Here is a 23,452-nt window from a genome sequence, read left to right as displayed (position 1 = left end):
TGAATGACAGGGTTGCTGGATAGAGGATTCTTGGCTGCATATTTTTTCTGTTCATCACATTGAAAGTCTCCTGTCATTCCTTTCTGGCCTGCCAAGTTTCAGTAGATAGGTCTGTCACCACTCTGATAGGTTTCCCTCTGCATGTTCGGGCCCTTTTCTCTCTAGCTGCTTTCAAAATTCTCTCTTTGTCCTTGTATTTTGCCATTTTTACTATGATATGCCGTGCAGAAGATCAATTCAAATTACGTCTGAGAGGAGTTCTCTGAGCCTCTTGTATTTCAACGTTTACATCTTTCCCCAGGTTAGCGACGTTCTCTGCTATAATTTGTTCCAGGGCCCCTTCAGCACCTTTCCCTCTCTCTTCCCCTTCTGGGATTCCTATGAGACGGATATTGTTGCATTTGACCGTATCGCTGAGCTCTCGAAATCTTCTTTCATGTTCCTGGATCGGTTTGTCTCTTTTTTTGTCAGCTTCTTGTTTTTCTATAATGGTGTCTTCTAAATCACTTATTCTCCTTTCTGCCTCTTCAATCCGTGCATTGGAGGCCTCTAATTTATTATGTATCTCAGTTATCGCACTTTTTAATTCTTCATGCCTATTTTTATTCTCCATTTTGTCTGTAGCTATAGTTTCTTTGATATCCTCTATGCTTTTTTCAAGCCCAGCTATTAATTTTATGATTATTATTCTAAAATCTTGTTCAGTTATGCTGCTTATATCTGTTTTGAGCAGTTCATTAGCTGTCAGTTCTTCTTGGGATTTCTTTGGAGGAGAGCTCTTTCATGTTGTCATTAGTTAGCTTTCTGGCTCTTGTTAATTTTAAAGACTTGTTATGGTCTCTGCACCTGTGAGCTCTGCTGTATCCAAGAAGACTCTTTGACTGCCCAGGGCCTATCCTTTCAGAGAGTGTTTTTTGAATGGAATGTCTTGGTCTCTCTTGTTGAGACCTTGGTTATGTTGTTTTCCTACTCATAGTGATTATTTGGGACTCTCCACCTTGTGTACTTTGGCTTGTGTCCTGAGATAGCCCTGGAGAAGAAAACAGACAGACAAACACACAGGGAGCAGGGGCACTCAAACGCAGAGACAATTTCACTAATATGCGAACAGAGAGGGAAAACGAGAAAGTTAAGAGTAAAGACAGAAGAGGGAGGGCAAATAATAGGGAATAAAAAATACATAAAAAGGTCAAAAAGGAGAAAAGAAGAAAACTGATGGACAAAGAACGGTTTAAAGCATATAACCGGATTTCCCAGCTACAGTTAAATAGCTGGGTGTATGCATTGCTGGTTGAAGAGCATAGAGAAAGAGAGAGAAGACAGGGCGGGAATGAGGAAAAATTGGAAATATAGTGAATAGGCAGAAGGGATAAGAAGCTTTTTTCAAAGAGCTAAAGTGTGGAATATGGTTGGAGAGGTGAGAGGACGCTGGTGTTATCCAGATAAACTATATAACCTGATTACTCCTGAGAGAAAGAGATGAAAAGGTCGGTAGGTGTAGAATTTACATCTACAGATTGGACTAGATGTGACTGTTTAAGTAAGCCGGTGACCAGAGTTAATCAGGTCAGTGTTCCAGGAAAAGAGAAAAAGAAAAAGAAAAAAGAAGAAAGAAAAAAAATAGAGGAGTGCAGCTCTCTAGCAGGGATGGGCGTGGTGTGATCCAATGCGTCAGGCGGAAGTTCTGCCTTAGCGGTTGTGGGGAGGAGAGTGGCGGTGCACCAGTCCCATCTTGAACCAAGTGCTGCACCTTGCTTTTTTTGGGGTGTAAACACCCTGTGCCGGGTGGGTCGCGCTCTTTAACCCAGGCCGGCTAGTTTCCAAGTGCAGTCTGTGCGCCTGACTGAAACCGTGGCTGACACAACCTCGCAGGCAATCCCCTCAGGGCAATTCCAAGCCTCTTGCCTAGCCCTGGGGATGGAATCAGAAGCCAGAAGCCGCTGCTCCCCTTCCTCCAGGTCGGGTTAGTGAGCATGCGCAGGAGTTTGCCTGCAGTGTGCGTCTGGCCCGCTGGAGAGAGGGAAACCAGGTCCCTCTGTGTCTCGTCACCTGAAACATGAACTCGCAGGCAAATCTCCCAGTTTTAAGCCCTTCGCCTTCCTTTCAGAGTTCCAGCCAGCTCGGAGCGTGCAAGTACATGCGCGGTTCCTCCAGGAACCCAGCCATGCTAGGAGAAGAAAGGAGCGGTACCTGCGCGTGGGCAGCCCCTCCGGGTCGAGTTGGTGCTGAGGGATTTACCGCGCACGGTCCTTCTGTGCCCCGAGCGGAGGTTTTTCTGTTTCCCAGCTACAGGGACCGTATCTGGAGTAGTTTCAAACTCTCTCTTTTTCCCCTCTCAATCCCCGCAGAGGGGGATCGCCCCTTTACCTGGAGTCTCTGACCCCAGCCCGATTTTATCTTCCCCAGTTCGCACTCACGTTAGAAGGCTTTCTCAGTGAATTCTGCATCCTTTCTCTCCCAATGTCTTGGGTTCTGTAAGGTTTCCTATGGCTTCAGATCTTTTCTGTGTGAGATATGGTGGCGAGTGCAATGCACGGAGCTCCCTTCTCCTCTGCCATCTTGCCCCTCCCTCTCTATTTTCCAAGATTTTATCTTTACAAATATTGTTAAGTGAAACATAGTTCATTTGTTATAAGACAACTATTTTCATTTGTATGTTGCACAGCTAATCACTCAAGGCCTGCTAAGTGCAAGACAGTGCTGAACCCTGTGGGCAGCTGGATAAAGACAAGAATAAGACTCTCCTGACCCTCAGTGAGCTGGCAGCCAATTGAAGGATTCAGCTGTGTCCCTAACTAACCCTGATACACAAAGCATAGCTCTTAGAACTATCGAGTCTCTTTTACTTGGAAGCATTGGCTCCTAGTAGTATTACTCCAGAAAGAGCACTTCTTCATACATGCTGTCCAAACTTTACATCATGTCACTCTGGTAAAAAGCTCAATTTCTTATTTCTCCCCACCCCAAATTCTCTTTTACCAAGTATTTCCTGAGTTTAGTAACTGTAGTGAATACTTGAGGAGGTCCTACAGTGTGACCACATGGTATGATCACATCTCTCTTCTCAAATCCCTCTCTTTGTCACATAGACAAGACACATAGTTCCACGATAGTCCTTGATATGTGCTCAAATGACTCACCTGAGTACTTTTTCCCAAAGAATAGCAGTGTTCTTCCAAAGAGCATTTCTGACAACTAAAATTTCAACCTCTTACCCCACAATATTTTATGAGGTATAGACAGTTTGCATAACAAAAGATTTTTTTCAGCTACATGTTTCCCTTTCTCCTATTATGTTCTGATCTCCCTTAGCAATGCAGCAATGAGCTAATGACTTATATGAAATGAATAACTGGTACTTGGCCCTTCAAGAGCTATATGCAAAACGGAGGTCTTTTTTTTTTTTTTTTTTTTTTTTTTTTACAAATAGTTTATTGTCAGCAAAACGGAGGTCTTAATGAAAGACGAGGAAAGCCTTTGTAAATTTCTCAGCTCAGTAGGGTACCACTAAGTACAATTCTGAAACAGTGTCTCAACACAGTCAGCAAAATGAACCACAGCACACCACAACACAGTTGGTCATTGGCAATCCCATCTTGCTGAAAGAAAAATTAAAATGAGAAGACTAACTGCCATCCATTAATTTTTTGCACATATGCTTAATGGCCCACATTAAAATCTTTAACCAGTCTCTATCCTTCTTCACATAGAATAAGAAAGATCAGCTTTGTTACTTCCTCAAGTTTGTAGTCCTTGGGCCAGATAGACTATCTTAAAGATGGTGGCTGCATGAAGCACTTGTATGTAGAGTCACAAGTCTTAGATAGGTTGTACATATCACATTCTATCCAGGCTAATTAAAATGGTATAGAATGATTTTAAATACGTATGTATATTTTTCTACTAATTGCATATGGTTAACACTTAAAAAACTATTTCATGGTAAATAACTGTTGATTTTGAAAGGGCAATGTTTGAAGTGGACCATACTATACTTGAAAATAGTCTTATGAGTAAAATAAAACAATTCCCCCTCTGAAACAATAAAAATATATTAAATTCCAAAAAGATAATTTCTTAGACGTCTAAACGCTTGTTATTTTTATTCTGTGAAGTACATGAATTTACTCTAGCCAATATCAAGTATGGCTCATAACATGCAAATGTCAGGGAAGAAAATCCTTTGGGCATGATATTGTGAAAGCAGTACTCCAGCAATATGCTATAAACTCTCTTTCACTTAAAGAAAAAAATGTAATAGATGCAAGCTAATCATGAGAAAAGAAATTTTAGCCTCAGGTATGCTTGCATTTTGTAGATTCTTTTACAAACCAGTCTGTACAACTATCAAAACATAGTTATTGTTGAGAAAATAATGTTAATTTATCAACAAAAAATTATTATTTTTTTGAGTGAAGAAAGCTATACACACAATAGTCTGAAGACCTATAGAGTCTACTCAAAGCACTCAAAGCCTAAGAAATTCAGGAACATGTATTGAAAAAAATAGTCCTACCCGGACTTGTGTTTCTTTGGACAGCAGGTAGCTGAGTCTTATGCTTTTCTTAATTTATCCAAATTGGCAATGTCTCTGTTTTAATTGAAGTGTTTAGACAGTTTACTTTTAGTCTAATTATTATAGGGTTGGGTTTTAACCTAGTGTCTTCATTTTTATTTGTCCCATCTGTTCTGTGTTCCTTTTTCCCTCTTTACTTCTTTTGATTATTTTATGTTATTTCATTTTATCTCCACGAATGATTTAATAGCTATCCTTCTTTGTTTTATTTTTTAGTGGTTGTGGTAGGGTTTACAGTATACATCTTTCACTCATAACGGTATACCTTCAAATAATATGATGATACTCCCTGTATAGTATAACAATGTTACAACTAGATGCTTCCATTACCCTCACCCATCCTTGGTCTGATTAACATGGTTCATTTAAATTCCTCATGTGTTATAAACCCCACAATACACTGCTATTATTTTGCTATAGTCTATTACCAATTAAAAAAGATAAAATATGAGAAATTGGTTTTTATGTCTACTTATATATTTGCCATTTCTGTTGTTCTTCATTCTTTTGAGTAGATTCAGCTTTTTACCAAAAACCCCCTTTAACATAACATATGTATCTTTTGGCAATGAATTCTCTCACCTTCTTCTAGTCTGAAAAAAGTCATTATTTCATCTTCATGTGAAAGATTTGTTTCTTTCATGCTAACAGTACTTTTTTTCCTTTAGTGCTTAAAAGATGTCATTCATTTTCTTAGATGTCTGATAAAATGTCTACTGTCATTTATTCTTTGTTCTTTTGTACATATGCTGTCTTTCTCTAACTGATTTTAATATTTTATTTTTTTATTTTGCTTTCTTTCTTCAGTTTGAATGTGATGTTCCCTGGTGTGGTTTTCTTCATCTTTATTCTGCTTAGTATCTGTTGTGATTTTTGGCTCTGTGAGTTTATAGTCTTCATTAAATTTGGAAAAAAAATCTCATCCATTATTTCTTCAAAGATTTGTCAGCCCTTCTACTCCTTTCGAGAATTTTAATTACATCAGTATCACACCACTTGATATTGTGATATTCCTGATATTCTGCCTACAAATTTTAGGCGTCTCTGCCTTTTCAAACTGTGATCTCTTGTGAAATCGCTGAGCTTCTTCTTCCACGTAATAATCTGGGGCAACTGGAAGGTTCACCTGGTTTGTTTCCCTTCTCTCAAAGACCACAGGCCCATGCTCTGAAAACTGCTGTTTTATTTTTTATCTTTCTAATGTTCTAGGTATTTATGATAGGAAGGCAGTATCCATAACATTTAACCCTTTATGGTCAGTAGCAAAGTTCCCGCTGCCTTTTTTTTTTTTTAACCAGCCTTATATTTAATTAATACATATGTTTAAAAATATACTTGTCTTTTAAAAATGTAAATATGCATTTTCTACGCAACTTTATTGCATTTAGGATAAAATCCTAAGTCCTTTCCCTGGTTTAGAGACCCTGTGTAATCTGGCCCCTTCTTTCCTTTGTAGGTATATCCTTTATCAACTACTCTTTCCTCCAGTCAAACCCTCCAATGACACTGGTTAAATCTTTTTATTCCTCAGATCTACCATGCATGCTCTTGTCTCTGCTGGGCATGCTTCCCTCGATCATTTCTTGGGTATCTCTTACTCATCTTTTATGCATAGGCTTGAATGCTACTTATTCAGAGTAATTCTTTCCCTGATCCTTCATCACCCATGTGTGCAAAAAAATTAAGAATCCTTTTTACATTTTGTCATAGGACGCTGTAGTTTTTTCCTTCATAACACTGACCATAATTTGTAGATACATTTTTATTTGTGTGCATATATATCTTTTTTTTTCTGAGAGAGAGTATGTGCAAATAGGGGAGAGGGAGACAGTGAGGGAGAGGGAAATGTAGGGTAGAGAGAGAGAATCTTAAGAGGTTCAATACTCAGTGTAGAGCCCAACATGGGGGGCCCAATCCCACAATTCTGGGATCATGACCTGAGCTGAAATCAAAAGTCCAACACTCAACCGTCTGAGCCACTCAGATGCCCCTATGTCCTTATATTTAATTGTCATTTGCCTGGTGGACTATAAACTCCAAGAGGTCAGGATCTGTGGCTATTTTGTACATCCTTCTATTTTAGGGTCTGGCACATAGTAGACACTTAACAAGTATTTGTTGATAGATGGTTGTGCTAGTTGAAAAATAATGAATTCTACATCTTGAGGGGCATGGGATAAGGAACAGGCATCATTATTAGGAAAGTGTATAATTCCAAGAAAATACCTAAATGTCACAGCTCCTCTACTTTACTATATTTTTAGTGCCACAAGATGATGGGTGTGAAGGGTAAAAGCAAAGAGAAATACCAGTTTGGAATATTTTTGTCCTTTTTGTGCTTATAGCTATTAGTTGCTATAATCCTGTGGTTTTGAAAGTATAGCACAGATGATCTGCCATGAATGTTCTGATTCATTTTATCACTTCAAAATAATGACTGTTGCTTTTAGTTATTATGAGACAATCTAATTATAGAAAATATGGACAATAAATAAAAGTTTTCCTGGTATATCTTAATCTCTTTGTAAGGTTCATTACCCTCTGCCCATGTTTCCCATCTGGGTTTAAGATTAACCTTGGCTTTCTTCTGTCTCCTTGAGACTTATTCCTTAGTGCATCTTCCCCTTTGCCCACAGCTTCTCTGTCAAATGTACATTTTTAATTCTGATGTTTTCCTCTGGGCTGGAGCCCCATATGTCCAATGCCAACATTATGCCAACACTTAGAGATCACTCATCGCATGCCTATCATGTCCTGTCCCAGTGTCTGGTACATCTGCCTAGTTGTCTAATCCAGAAACATAGGTATCATCATGAGCTCCTCTTTCCCCCTCATAACTCTGGCCAAATTCTATCACTTTTTCAGTCAAATAACTTTTGGGTGAGTGTATTTCTCTCTATCTCCACTGACATGTTCTTGACTGAGCTGCAATCATGTTTCACCTAGAATACTGCTCCACTCCTCTGACTGGTCTCCTTGAGTCATCCTTATTTCCCTCCCTTCTTTCTCCACACTGCAGCTAAACTAATCCTTGAAAAATACACATTATTCCACTGCCTAGGACTCTTCAATGGCTTCATACTGGTGTCAGAGTAAGGATAAAACTTCTAGCCAACAAGGCACCACAAAAAGCCTTCCACCTATAATTTCTGCCTTCTCTTTTCCTTTTGCTTTTTTACCCCTTATGCTAGACTTTCAGCAGGTCCTCTAATGTGCATGCTCTTTTCTTCCTTATAGGCTATACAGGCACAGTTCCCTGTGCCTTGAACACTCATTCTTGTAAGCTATGGCCTATTTCATTCCTGCCTGTCTTTTAGCACTTAATAAAAACTTTTTTTTTTCTCTCAATGCAAAGTCAGATTTTCTTATTTAATGCTTCTATAGTACCTCATGGTTATTCTTTTTTTAAAAAAAATTTCTTAATGTTTATTTATTTTGAGAGAGAGCATGCATACAAGTGGGGAAGGAGCAGTGAGGGAGTGAGTGAGAGAAAATCCCATGCAAGCTCTGCACTGCTAAGACAGAGTCTGATGCGGGGCTTGAACTCATGAACCATAAGATCATGATCTGAGCCAAAATCCAGAGTCTGATGCTTAACTGAGTGAGCCGCCCATGTGCCCGCCCCCATACCTCTTCTTTATGGCACCTCAAAACTTGGTAATTAACTGTAAATTAGTTGGTTATGTCCTTCATTTATTAGAGTGTAAGCTTCATGAGAGCAAGACTGAGAGCACATGGCAGCTCAAGACTTCTGGATGTGCATACTAACTTGTAAGAGAGAAAGAAGACAGAATAACAGATTCTAAAGTATATATGTTCATGCATATGACAAGTATTGGAGTTGTTAATACGTATGTTGATACCAGAGAAGAAATTTTGGAAACATCTTTCCTTCTTACGGATTGCATGATAGAAAACTTTATTGCAGTGATGGGAATAGATTTCACTCTAAATGCCAACTTCGATTTAATGGAGTGTAGCTTCTTGGAGTACCGTGTTGAGAAGGATTCTGAGGCATGTCTAGGCTTAAGGTATAGAACACTGTGACTGAAATATTTGAAATGGGCCCATGATGTTATTATGGAAGGAAACATGTTACAAATTGGTTCTCCTTATTCTATGTGGTAACAGAACTCACCCACACCCCCCTCCCCGTTGAAATTGATTCTTTTGTTTATTCATTCAGTATTCGTTGCATATTAGATGGGCCTGGCACTGTGCTGTGCATGAGAGATACAGAGATAAAAGGACATAATCTTTGCACTTAAAGATCATATAGTCAAGTAAAATAAAATTACAATGTTATTGCATAAAAGTGCCATATCTCTATGTTTGAACAGTATTATGAAATGCTATGTTTTCTATTTTTTCCCTCATCAAATCGTAGTGAATAAAATCTGCTCTAAAATTGTTAAATACTGAAGGTACGCTAAAAAGCGTCATTCTCAACTCATTTGGAGTTCAAGATGAAAAATCTTGGAAAATTCACAAATCATAGTAAATTGTCATCCAACAGAGGATATTTCTATCTAAGGATATGGGCTACACTGAACTAACAATTACATTTTGGTACGTATTCTAAACCCCATGGCAACAACAACAATAAAATATAGCATTGTGGTGTGACAGCTGTTTAGAATAAAGATGGAAAAATATTCCCAGAAACATCTTTTTAAGAGTATAGCTATGCATATATAATGATCTTTCTTTTACTTCTTTGTCTTTATTTTTCTCTTTCCTGTCCTTCCCTGTCCCCCACCCCAATCATGCCAGAGTTTTCATTTTTCACTGAGGATCATGGTTCTGTTCCTTTTGTATGTGGTGATTGGATTCTGTTATGGGTCAATGACTGAAAGAAAGAACCTCTCATGTTCTCTTTTTGTGACTATTTAATATTTTTCTATATTGAATACATCACATCCTTGGTAGCTTATGCTGATTCAACCTGTGCTCTTTTTTTCTTTGTCCACTATCCGGACTGAAGTACTGCTCTTGTTTTTACCTTTGACCTTTACATGGGGAAATATTATTGGGTATTTGCCAAAGGCAGATGAGTCTATGTGAAGTGATCTTTAGACTTCAGATGTCTGTTGAAGGTCAGGGAATTGACCAGTATCTTGGTACTAGACAAATTTGCCTAAACTACTTTATGGAACACATTTAACTCTGAATGCCCCATTGCTCTTGAGACCACCCCTTCCTCTCTAAAGATATTTAAGGTAATAGAATGGAATGGGTTGAGATTGTTGAGTACCATTTCTTTATCTACTCAGGTATCTAAGTCTTATGGACCTGGATAAAATTCTGATGTTGATATACTGGCATTCAAAAATGGAGTATACTATTATGCCAGTAGTCTAATTTGAATCCCGGAAGTTGCTATCTTCCAGACTCTATGCTCCAAATATCTAGCTTCCCCATATCTTATAATGGTGATGTCCTTATATACTGTCACTGCCCCCAAGAAATATGGTAAAATTCTCATCCTCACTGGATCATAAACTATTCAAGGGGAGAGGCAGGGTCTTGCTAATACTTAGTGATACACTATTAGCACAGAGCAGGTGCTCAGAAAATTTTGGTTGAATGAATAAAAACAATATAAAACTATTTTATTTTAAAATAGTACACTAATATGGCAATCACCATTTCTACAACCTCTCTCCCCTAAAACACAGTGCAGGAATTTGTAAAATCAATGATGTCAGTTTTCCAGAAATTTGAGAATTATTTTCAAGTTTATGTTTCTATATGCAGCTGTTAGATTCTGTCTTTTACTGAATTTTTACCTTCCTTTTCTCACCTGCCCCACCACATAATCACCATGATGTAGTACAGAGGCTGATATGGAAAAAGAATTCACCTTTCCTCACTCAAAGGATAGTGTTGATCCAGACAAAGAAGCTGAAACCTAGAGGCATGGATATATTTAGGATGATATTGCTTGAGATGATATCACATGGATCTTCTTTATTCAATGAACTCTTGGTTATTCTTTGGGCACAGAGGGATTGGCTTCTTTTTTTAATCACAAATGAAAAGAGACAATAATATATGTTGGGGAATGTGACATGACTTATAAATAGGTATAGCAGATAATTGCTTGATAAAGTCAGAAATAGCACAATTGTCATATCTATTCTCGACTTCCCCTTGTCTGCCATGCATCACTTGGATGCCACAACTTCTACAAGGAATTTGTGCTTTATGTTTCTTTTCTTTGGGTCTTTTAAAATATAATCAGTACAAATATAGATAAATTATTCAGTTTCATACTAAGCATATTACACTAATTTATATTGTAGCATTCAAGACATCTGTTAAGAGAGGATTTTAAAAGTGGGACAGATTAAGGATGCCTGAATGGCTCAGCTGATTGAGCATCTGACTCTTGATTTCAGCCCAGGTCATGATCTTATGGTTCATGGGGTTGGGCCTTGCTTAGGGCTCTTTGTTGGGTGGAGAGCCTGCTTGATATTCTCTACCTTTCCCTCTGCCTCTTCCCTTGTTTGTGTGCACAAGCACGCTCTCTCTCTCTCAAAAAAAATAGTAGGACAGATTATATCTGAACATCTGGAACAATGATGAGTTAACTGAAAAGATTGTAAGGAAGGAATAGGTGAAAAAAATGAGTTCATGGATCCTGGAAAATATATGTATATATGTAGAGAAGGATGTCCATCATGCTGGTAAAAGTTCCTAGACAGTCAACTGGGTAAACATTGAAATAGCCTCGGGCTGAAATTGGCTGGGTTATGATTCTAAAAAGAGTGTTGGGAGACTTCTTCCATAAATAAATATCAGTAACCATCTGTGCGATATTGTGGTTTTAGAAGGGATACCACCGAGTGTATTTTGAGGTGCATATATTTTCTTCATAGTTCAGGCTGTCTCAAAAAATACCAATGATTTAGAAAATAAGCTCTTCTTTATTAATCACAGCTTACCACGTATTTTATTTTTCATGTGCCAGTATCCTTCAGAGCTCCCGTGTTCTACAAGGAAGGGTATTAACATTCATCAACGGTCTTCTACGTGGCAGACACTGGTAAACATTTCAGTATCATGCCATTTATTTCTCACAACAGCCCTGAAATAGCACTCTGTCCCATTTTACAGATGAGGAGACAGGCACAGCAGGGAGTGAGGGGGCAGGGTGGGGCCAGGTCTCTCTGACTGCACTGTGGCCAAGCAGAAAGCAGAACTTGATCTCATCTGTATGAAATGTTTTTTTTTTTTTTCAGGGTATGAGTTTTCAAACCTTCTACATTCCATAAAAACATACACCATTTCTAATTACTGAAAGGTAGTGTTCAACTTCTTACCTGTAACCATTCTGTTGCTTTTGATTTCATACACCTCTGTCATCTTTACCTGCCAGCCTGCCTGCCAAGGCTGTGAGGAGTGTCTGGGCCCCCCAGGCCTGCACCCTCTTCAGCACCATCATTTTTTGTCTTTGAATGAAGTGCATTATGTGTGGACTACATCTTCTGGCCCTTTCTCTCTTGACTTTCTCTGGACCCTCCTTAACTCCACTATAGTTTTCTTTAAATTGTGGCTACTAGAACTACAAAAAAGGTTACTCATGTGTAGGATGATGATTTTTATTCTGTTTTCAGTGCTTGACCACAATTCTCAGAATATTAGTACCTTTTAAGACAGCAGTTTTTCTTTTAGAGAACATAAAAGGTTACAAATGATACTCAGCAACCTCAGGTCCATCTCAGACCTCAGGTGCTCAAGCATTATTTCTACAAGGGCATCTAGGTGGGGCACAATGCGGGCCTTTTATAAGGCAGTCAAGTGTGTCCATTTGCGTCTCTTCTTGCTTCTCCGGCTCCATCTCACATCACTCAGTGTCTCACCCACATGGTCTTCCAGCCATGCTGGATTTGTTCATGTTTCTCACCGTTGCAAGCTCCTTCCTATCATAGGATCTTTGCCCATGCTATGACCTTTGCCAAGAGTGCCAACCATTACTCATCCTTTAAATTTTTGGTTTATTGTCCTCATACATTATACTTATTTGTAGCAACTATCATATCACATTTGCAAGTAAATAATTATTGCTGTGCTTATTTGCTTAAATTCTCTCATCCTGATGCATTACAAAGAACTCCATGAGGACAGGGATGCCTTTGGTCACCTATGTAGTCTTGGTGCTTCACATAGTATTTGCTACTGAGTAAGAGGCCAATAAATCCCTGCTAAATGAATGACTAAATTAAGGAAGGAAGGAAGGAGATAATGACTTTGTGGACATAGTTGTGTCCACACCCTGGTTCCAGCTCTCCCCTTCAGCAAGACTGGTTTTAACAGCCTCTTTTTCAGGTGATGCAGACTTAGTATCACATCTGTCTTGGGCTTGCAGAGTGCCAGCTCTCTGTAGCAGGGGTTAATGAAGGCAGAACAGAGTGAGAAATGATGTCAGCTATAGTGGCTGACTCTACATGGCCAGCCGCCTACTCTCTTGCAGTATAGTGAGTATGTCAAGTTCAGTTTGGGTGGGCAGTAGCACCGGAAGTTGGCATGCAGGACACAGCAGTGGAGGTTCCAGCCACCATAGGTGTTGGAAATTCAGATAAATGGCAGGATTATGATTCTGAGCATTTTTTATATTCAGATGTATCCAAGCGAAACCATTGGAATACTGCAGGATCCAGTCTTTGGGGCTGGCAGTAGTGAGGCAGAACCTCAGGGCCAAAGCCAGCCAGGTGAGCTGAGTAAAAGAAATGGAGCCTTGGGCAAAGCAACTAAGAAAGAAGCCCAGACTTTCTTACTGATGAGCCCAATACAGTGGGTGAGCACAAGCAGCTAACAGAAATGCTAATGCAGTTCAAAGGCTTTATGAGTCTTGGACTTGTTCCTACTACCTGAAACCCAGGGTGCGGACAGAAGTTAGGATCATACTGAAAAATATCAGCCTTTGGGTTTAATTCCTGAATATCTACTGACTAGATGTATATTATGGGCACTAAAAATGGGCTCTGTGGGAGGGACCATGCACTTCCATTTCAATACCTAATTCTTCTTTAAATGAAAATATTTTTATTACTATAAAAGCAGTTTTATGTACATTGTAGAAAGTTAGAAAATATATCAAAATAAAATTAAACTAAATAAAGTACCACAGCTACAATCACCCACACATACAACCTTTCTCATATTTCCTTCCAGATCTGTAATATTTGTTTATAAGAAAGAGACTTTGCTTTATATGCTGTTTGCTACCTGCTTTTTTTTTTTTTTTTTGTGGCAAACAATTTCCAATTTTCCAGTTCAGAAAATGTTAATTTTATCTAATATGCATACTATATTCAGATTTTCCCAGTTGTCCCCCACAAATATCTTTATAGCATTTTGTCCACATCAGCATCTAATATAGGGCCGGACCTTGGATCTGGTGGTTATGTCCCTTAGGTTCTTAATATTCTAATTAGCAAGGTCCCTTTTCCTCCTAATACTGACATGTTGTTCTGTCAGTTGTCCTGTAGAATATCTCATTTTCTGAATTTGTTTGGTTCCTTCCCAGAAGTGTCATTCACACTGTTTCTTTATCTCCTGTATTTCCTATAAAATGTAGGCTAGGTTTTAAAGCTAAATGATTGGTGTATTCCTGTTAAACATTTTTTGGACTAGAATACATTCTATGTATGCACTATGATCTCTAATTCAGCACATCAGGAGAAACATCAGTTGTCAACTCACTGTTAGTGCTGCTGAGCTTGAATGTAGGACTAGGGTCCAGGTTCTTTTTAATAAAATCCCAGACTGACATAGCAAGAGTATGACTCTCAACAATTTTCTACCTGTCTCTACTCATTGCTACTCCTCCTCCATCCCTATCTCCAACCAGTCTTCATACCCTTAATACCTTTGAAGCAGGAGCCTGAGTGGCTCAGTCAGTTAAGCATCCGACTTTGGCTCAGGTCATGGTCTCATGGCTCGTGGGTTTGAGCCCTGTGTTGGGCTCAGTGCAGACAGCTCACAGTTGGAGACTGTTTCAGATTCTGTGTCTCCCTCTCTCTCTGCCCCTCTCCTACTCTCTCTCAAGAAAATAAACATTAAAAAATTTAAAAAGGAAGAAGACCCCTCAAGCAAGAAAGACAAAAGGGAATGAAGGTGGTAAAAGGCACAGCAATCAGACTGGGAAGGGTAATGCAATTGTTCCCATCTCCAACTACATACTAGCTATGTACTAGGATGCTACTGCTCTAGCCATAAGTAGGCAGGATGCATATCCAGGAGCTGATCTCATTCGAGATTCCAGTCTTCTCAGCTATTACCAGGGCCAAAATAATTTGACATTGGTGTCTGTACACATCCCAAGGCAGTCTGCATGATGTATGAATGTTCTCAGAGTTTTCAAAAAAAGACATAAGGTTATACAGAAAGCTGACTCTACCATCTTATGAACTGATCACACCAAAAAAGAGAAAGAGACCAAGAACTTTGATTTTTTAACTCATGGTGCAAATTCTAGGAAGAAGGAGCCAAAATTATATTGTATGATATTCTGTCTGGGTAAGGGAGGCCAGCACCTAGATCTTGCTTTGTTTGTTTGCTTTGTTTTTTTTCCTAAACAATAAGACTTTGCAACCTTGGTACTTTCAACACCCCAAGTTTCCACATTCCCTATCTGTACAATGGGAATAATTTCACTTACAGTGCACAGTTGCTGAGGATTGAACTGTGTGTCTGTAAAGCACCTACATTACAGGAGTAGCTTATTTCCTTCTGTATCTGCTGGGGCTGAGGTTTCTGATTTGCTTCCTGCCAGCACTGATTCCAATGGGCCTGAGCCCATGGGGAGAATTCATTAGTATATATCACTGGAGGAGTTGGGAAAGATTGGAGTGGGGAGTTTGAGGCAGGAGCTAACTTCTGTTACTGTTTGGACTAACATTTGATAGAATAGTATGTACTTGGGCCTTTTAAAAAAAAACATTGTGACATCTTTTTTAAAGTATGAAATTTTGTTGTTTTTTTATTATTTTGGGGGATATGAAAGGCAAGTCTAGTTACTTAGAGGCCGAGAATAGGAATGAAGCAGTTGATACTGGATTTTAACATTTTATTCTATCTCTCAAGTACTCAGCCTTCAGCATACATGCTTTTAGATCTAATAAAACAGCGAGAGATGGCCACATTTCTTACCACAGTTACGGGCTTTATTTGGCCTTTCAAATGTTAACTCTGAAAAATATATGCTCCTGATGTAAAGGCTGGGAAATCAGATAATGCTTATTATTCTAATGAATGTAGTCTAGCATTGCTATTTTAAAGGAGATTTGGTGAGAAGAATGTCCTGAAAACTTTATAAATCTTTATTTTTGTGATCCATTTGATAGTTCTAGAGGCTGGAAGCTGTACTGGTTATGAGTAGACATTGGAGTCACATAAATCTAAGTTGGATTTTCAGATCCACCACTTACTAGTAGGGTGGTGACTAAGCAAAGATTAGACCCTAAGGGTCACAGTGCCTCTGGGAACCTCAGCTTTTTATTTTTTTGAGGGGAATTGATTATTCTAACTACAGCAATGGTTGTTGTGAATATTAAAAGAAATAATGTAAATGAAGCGTGGCACCGAGTGTAAGTATTCAAAAATTGGTTGCTATTTTAATTATCATTATTCTTTCCAAGTAAATACAGTTTGCAAATGCTCACTTCCTTTAGAGCCTTTATCCCAAATCTGACTTTCAATGGTTTACTATTATTAAATTGATGTGAAACATGGATGCTTAGACCAAGTGTTGTATTTTCTGCCCATCAGCTCTATAGTGAGAATGCTTTTCGTTAATGGCTTGACAAGCCTGATAAAGTACCAGAGAATGGAGTGTTCATAGAAAGCATTAATATTTTTGTTTCCCATATGGATGGGATTATTTGAGCAATAAAACCTTTGTGTGCTATCATTGTTCATTATGGAACTTGCCACATCCCACCCCCCCCAAAACCCATAAATTGTGTCTTCCAAATTGAATGGGCTACATTAATAGCTATCATGTGGAAGCTACTGTTAAAGCAAAAGGCCCCATGTAATGTAGTTCAAGTGTGGCTGCAGAATTTGAGTTATGTCTTTCTCTGTAGTCTATACTGGCTATTCTGCATGTAGTTGAAAGTATTCAATGCATATTAAGTTTTTCTTGACTAATGCATCTTCTGAGGTTTAAGCAAAAATATAAAATGAAGGTAAACAAAGTGTCTCAGTTCTTGGTGCTGAGTTTTTCAAGACTGTACATATCACCTAGTATAAGGCATGGATGAAAATGTAAGAATTAAAAACTTTATTCCCCTACTCTCCAAACTCTTAACCCAGTAGTACCTTTGTGCAATTTTTTTAACTTCCCAAGATTAAATGCTCATGATTAGTGACTATGAGCATTAAGTGTCTGTTCAGCTAGTACAATTGACCGTATGTTATTCTCTGTGTTAAAGTCTAAGAACTAGGATTTCTAATGTCAGGGAGAGATGAGTATGGAGCTTCAGAATCACCAAATCCTACAAATAAAGTTTTATTTGCCCTTTGTGTTTTTTCCTAGAAGAAACATCAGACACTACTTACTTAGAGGACGATACCTATGGTAAGTCATATTCTGAGTGTTGAGTGGTAAGTTAGTCTAAGAATTCTTCATGACAGTATCTATTAAGAAAGGCATGATTCTTTCAAAAATCTAAGAACACCTGTATATTTGATTGGTAAAGACTAATTGCTGAAGACTTTTTTGGTGCTTCTTTCAAGTGGCTGATTTCTTCCTCCTGAAGAGATTTCCTCTTTTTAGAGACATTTAAAAAAATCTCTCAGAAAGAACATCATATAGTTGCTGATGCTTCATTACCCCAGGTCATCCCATACATCTTGCCTTCTTCCCATCCTTGAATCTCAGCCTATGACCTTGACACATGTGTCTTATTTAAATCTCTCTTTATAATAAAGATCTCTGTTGTCAGGCCTCTTGGCTGTTTAATGATACTGTCTTATCCAGTCCTCTTTTTGTGACACCTGGGTCACTCCTTAGCCCCTTATAGTTGAGTCTTGCTATTCAAAGTATGGTCTGTGGAGGGACACTTAGGTGGCTCAGTCCATTGAGTGTCAGACTTCAGCTCAGGTCATGATCTCATGGTCTGCGAGTTTGAGCCCCGCTCAGGCTCTGTGCTGACAACTCAGAGCCTGGAGCCTGCTTTGGATTCTATGTCTCCCTCTGTCTCTGCCCCTTCCCTGATCATACTCTGTCTCCTTCTCTCCCCAAAATAAATAAACATTAAAAAAAAAAGAAAATTAAAAATATGGTCTGTGGATCAACAGCAGGAGCTTTTTAGAAATGCAGAATCAGATCCAGCCATGTTCTTACTGAATCAGAATCTGCATTGGCAACAAGATCCTCAAGTGATTCATTTGCAAATAAAAATCTGAGCAGCACAGACTTTAAGAATTGTTCTTCCTTTATGTGTTCTCATTGCCCTGAGATATACAGGTACTTCTCTGCTGTGACTTTCAACATTACTTGGATCCCAAATTCTCAATGAAAAAGGTTATCACGTATGCACTTTTCTATCTCTGTGCTCAAAGCCTCTTTATTGATGCTTATGTACTTTAATTGTACCTAGGTATATTCTAGGGTTTGTTCTTAAACTTATAGAAAATTTAATAAAGTTTCCTTAAACGAATTTTATTTGATCACATATCCTGTAAGGTGGACAGGTAGGTTATATAATCATTTGTAGAGGCTGTTTTATAAATGTCCATTTGTGGTTTTCTAACCTTAGGGGTTAACATTTTATTAGCAGATTTTCCCCTGTATTTTGGCAAAACATAGAAGCCAAGTCTTTTCAGGCTCTCAGGAGTCTGTTAGTGACTTATTCTAATTCAAGATGTATCATGATTCAAAATAGTGTTTTACTGTTCAATATGATATTATATTTTCATTCATAAACCTCAACTTAATGAAGATAAAGTAGTTAGAACTATAATAAATTGTTATCTTTCTGACAATAGTTTTGAGATAAATGAGCCAATGAAGAATAAGCACTTCACTTCTCATATAATCTGATATAATAATTTGATATAATAGATCACAGAGCACTGCTTCTCTTCGAAAGAAGATGAGTTTTCAAAGAAAGGGAAACACTCCAATGTAGAATATTGCCTTGAGATTCTATGCTGTTTCCACTCTTCTAGAGAAGGTATATATAAGAGAACTCACAGCTGAGTTGGAGTAACTGTTGGTTTTGCATCCCCTGAAAATACATTTATATTAGAGGAAGCACCTGCAGATCCTAAGAGTGTTACACCCAGGGTTAGGGGTGAATGGGAGGATAGGCATGGCAGGTGAATTTGGTGCCATTTTGTCTTATCTCTTTGAACCATTTACTCAACATTTAGATGTCTTTTCAAGAACCTTAAGTTAATGAAAGCTTAGCTGTGCTTAATAGCGTAGGTGAGCTTGCGAGAATTGCAGTACTATTAAGGTTAGACAACAGAAAACATCCTTCAATAGCCTCCTATTCCAAGGAAGCTGGTGACTTTATCCCATGTACTCCACCGCCTCTGCTCTTACAAGGAAGGAGAATCCTTGTCCTCTCTAGGCTGGTACCTCCTCTCAGACTCTTGCTATGAAATTATCCCTTCTCCCTCCTGCACTATTCCCACCATCATGTAAACATGCCTAAATATCAGCCCCTTGAAAAACTTGGTAAAACCTCCATTGACTTTCCTATCATTCTCCACCTACCAATCTATTGCTTTGCTTTTTCCCATAAGAAACTCCTCGTTAGAGTTGTCTTTAGGCACTGACTCTACTTTCTTCTGTCTTATCCTTTCATTACCCCACACTAACTGGAATTGTATCTGAACTACTTCAGGAAACAGTTTATCCACATTTCCAAAGATGTCTATCTTGCTCTTCCAATGGAGAATTATTTTCTTTCTCACCTTATACTCCATCAGCAGCATTTGACACACTCTCTGTTTTGCAATATTTTCCTCTTTTGCTTCCATGATACCACATTCTTCTGGTCTTCTGGTTTTCTTTCTCTCTGATGTCTCCTCTTCCTTTGCCCAATCTCTGAGATTTAGAGCCCGAATGTTGGGGAATCCCCAGCATGCATTTTCTCTGTTTGTGTTCTTCTATGTGATTTTATCCCATCCCAGGTTTTTTTTTTTTTTTACTTATTTTTATTTTTTATTTTTACTTAAATCCAAGTTAGTTAACATATACTGTAGTATTGGCTTCAGGAATAGAACCCAGTAATTCATCACTTACATATAATACCCAGTGCTCATCCCAAAAGGTATCCTCCTTAATGCCCATCACTCATTTAGCCCATCCCTAAATGGGCTCCTCCAGCAACCTCAGCAACCCTCGGTTTGTGCTCTGTATTTAAGTGTCTCTTATGGTTTTTAAAGACCATGAGCATGCTGCCAACTCCTAAATTTATATCGCTGGCCCTTATTGCTCTATCTTGCTCCAGACTGCTTTATTCAGCGCCATGTCCCACTACACCCAGTCTACCTATTTTCCCATCCCTAACCTCTAGTCTGACCAATTCCACTGTTTCACTTCAGTCAAACAACTGCCCTTTGTTATTTAGATTTTAAAAGAGCCTCCTCACTGGTTTTTATGCTTTAGCTATTGCCCTAAACACAGTTATGCTTTCTTCAACAAATCCATTCTTCACAGAAGAATCTGTTTAGAACTACACTTATATTCTCAAAATCAAGTAGTGAACTGAGCAAATAACTAACAGCTTTTTAAATTTTCAAAGCACAATTACTATTGAGTTAATGTTACTTTTTTCCTCTAACCACACTTTATTTAATGTACCATATTGATCTGTTTCAGATTACTTGGTAACTAAATGTAGGAATCAAAAGAGCAAATACTATATTAGTCCAATGGATAGTGCACAATTTTGGTTATTGGCTATTTTGACCTTACTTTTTTGATCCCTGCAATTTGTATCTGGAATTTTGACCCATTTTATTTTACTTTATTTTATTTTATTTTATTTTTAAAATATTTTTATTTATTTCTAGGAGAGAGAGAGAGAGAACAGCGTGAGCAGGGGAGGGTCAGAGAGAGAGAGGGAGATACAGACTTTGAAATAGGCTCCAGGCTCTGAGCTGGCAGTCAGCACAGAGCCCGACGCGGGGCTCGAACCCACGAACCGCGAGATCATGACCTAAGCGAAAGTCGGACGCTTAACCGACTAAGACACCCAGGTGCCCCGTGACCCATTTTAAACACAAGGATATTTTGATCATTTCTGTATACCAGCATTTAAATCAGATTTATAACAACATTAATGAATTTGGGTGAGTAAACTATCCTTTTATTTGGTAGGGGAAAATACATTCTATTAGTTAATTTGGTTTCTTATTTTTTGAATAGCAGTGTTAAAATATTTATGGTTTTATCCTGTTTTATTTTACTAAGCTTATTTTAATTAGACTACCATGTTCTGTGTCAATTTTAAAATAAATATTTGATTCACTGATTGTTTTATTCTACAATAAGGTTCATCAACTTTATGACATACTTTTGTGGTCCCAACTCAGTTTTCCCACATCAAATTTTATAGTATGATATGATTCCTCTAAAATTTTTGGTCAATAAATTTTTAGCATGAGAGATATTAGTTAGTAGCAATTCTATTTTTTGTTAACTATAGTCTAAAAGTTTAATTTCTTAAGGTCAATTTTTGCAGTTTTTATTATTATTAATAATATGTGATTCTTCAAATTGTTTTCTTTTTTACAAATAGTTTATTGTCAAGTTGGTTTCCATATAACACCCAGTGCTCATCCTCACAAGTGCCCTCCTCCATGCCCATCTCCCCCCTCCCCTCCCACACCCATTAATCCTTAGTTTGTTCTCAGCATTCAAGAGTGTCTCATGATTTCCCTCCCTCCCTCTCCCCCATGGTCATGCTGGGTCATAGGGGAGTTCTATTATTAAGTTTTTGAGGAACCTCCACACTGTTTTTCAGTGGGCCTGTACCAGTTTACATTCCCACCAACAGTGTAGGAGGGTGCCTGTTCTCCACATCCTTGCCAGCATCTAACGTTCTCTGATTTGCTCATTTTAGCCACTATGACTGGTGTGAGGTGGTATCTCAGTGTGGTTTTGATTTGTATTTCCCTGATGAGGAGGGACGCTGAGCATCGTTTCATGTGTCTGTTGGCCATCTGGATGTCCTCTTTGGAGAAGTGTCTGTTCATATCTTCTGCCCATTTCTTCGCTGGGTTGTTTGTTTTTCGGGCGTGGAGTTTGGTGAGTTCCTTAAGATTTTGGATATTAACCCTTTATCTGATATGTCATTTGCAACTATCTTTTCCCATTCCGTTGGTTGACTATTAGTTTAGTTTTACGGATTGTTTCCTTTGCGGTGCAGAAGCTTTTATTCTGGATGAGGTCCCAATAGTTTATTTTTGCTCTTAATTCCCTTGCTTTTAGGGATGTGTCAAGTAAGAAATTGCTGCGGTGGAAGTCAAGGAGGTTGTTTCCTCCTTTCTTTCTTAGGGTTTTGATGGTTTCCTGTCTCACGTTCAGGTCTTTTATGCATTTTGAGTTTATTTTGTGTATGGTGAGAAAATGATGTAGTTTCATTCTTCTGGATGTTGCTGTCCAGTTCTCTCAGCACCACCTGTTAAAGAGGCTGTCTTTTTTTTCCATTTGATACTCTTTCCTGCTTTGTCAAAGATTAGTTGGCTGTATATTTTGGGTCCAGCTCTGAGTTCTCTATTCTATTCCTTTGGTCTATGTGTCTGTTTTTGTGCCAATTCCATACTGTCTTGATGATGACAGCTTTGTAGTAGAGGCTAAAGCCTGGGATAGTGATGCCTCCCGTTTGGGTATTCTTCTTCAATATTACTTTGGCTATTCGGAGTCTTTTGTGGTTCCATACAAATTTTAGAATAGTTTGTTCTAGTTTTGAGAACTATGCTGGTGCAATTTTGATTGGGACTGCATTGAATATGTGGATTGCTTTGGGTAGTAATGACAATTTAACAATATTTATTCTTCCGACCCATGAGCATTGGATGTTTTTCCATTTCTTTGTGTCTTCTTCAATTTCCTTCATAAGTTTTCTATAGCTTTCATCATACAGCTCTCCTATATCTTTGGTTAGGTTTATTCCTAGGTATTTTATGGGTTTTGGTGCAATTGTGAATGGGATCAGTTTCTTGATTTCTCTTTCTGTTGCTTCATATTTGGTGTATAAAAATGCAACCGATTTCTGTATGTTGATTTTGTACCCTGCAACTTTGTTGAATTCTTGGATCAGTTCTAGTAGGCTTCTGGTGGAGTCTGTCGGGTTTTCTATGTAGAGTATCATGTCGTCTGCGAAGAGTGAATGTTTGACTTCTTCTTTGCCCATTCTGATGACTTTTATTTCCTTTTGTTGTCTCATGGCTGATTCTAGGACTTCACGCACTATGTTAACCAACAGTGGTGAGAGTGGACATCCCTGTCGTGTTCCTGATCTCAGGGGGAAAGCTCTCAGTTTTTCTCCATTGAGGATGATGTTAGCGGAGGGCTTCTCATAGATGGCTTTTATGATGTTTAAGTAAGTTCCTTCGATCCCGACTTTCTCGAGGGTCTTTATTAAGAAGGGATGCTGTATTTTGTCAAATGCTTTTTCTGTATCTATCGACAGGATCATATGGATTTTATCTTTTCTTTTGTTGATGTGATGTATCACATTGATTGATTTGCGAATATTTAACCAGCCCTGTAACCCAGGAATGAATCCCACTTGATCTTGGTGGATAATTCTTTTTATGTGCTGTTGCATTCGATTTGCAAGTATCTTGTTGCGAATTTTTGCATCCGTATTCAATAAGGATATTGGCCTGTAGTTCTCTTTTTTT

The 23,452-nt window shown here is 38.4% G+C and overlaps 1 protein-coding gene across 3 annotated transcripts in view; it reads left to right on the top strand.

Annotated features, from left to right (window-relative positions):
- Window positions 1–23,452, top strand: part of SLC44A5 (solute carrier family 44 member 5) — a 424,123-nt gene that overhangs the window by 188,587 nt on the left and 212,084 nt on the right. For all 3 annotated transcript variants that reach the window (XM_039219401.1, XM_039219403.1, XM_039219402.1), the window contains exon 4: window positions 17,121–17,162. In XM_039219401.1, coding sequence (XP_039075332.1) covers window positions 17,121–17,162 — 42 coding nt within the window. The remainder of the gene's footprint in view (window positions 1–17,120; window positions 17,163–23,452) is intronic.

The sequence above is a fragment of the Hyaena hyaena genome, unplaced genomic scaffold (genome assembly GCF_003009895.1).
Source record: "Hyaena hyaena isolate Hyena2069 unplaced genomic scaffold, ASM300989v1 scaffold_826, whole genome shotgun sequence".
NCBI classification, from domain to species: Eukaryota; Metazoa; Chordata; class Mammalia; order Carnivora; family Hyaenidae; genus Hyaena; species Hyaena hyaena.
The sequence above is the reverse complement of the archived record's forward strand: the minus strand, read 5'-3'. Positions and strand labels throughout refer to the sequence as shown.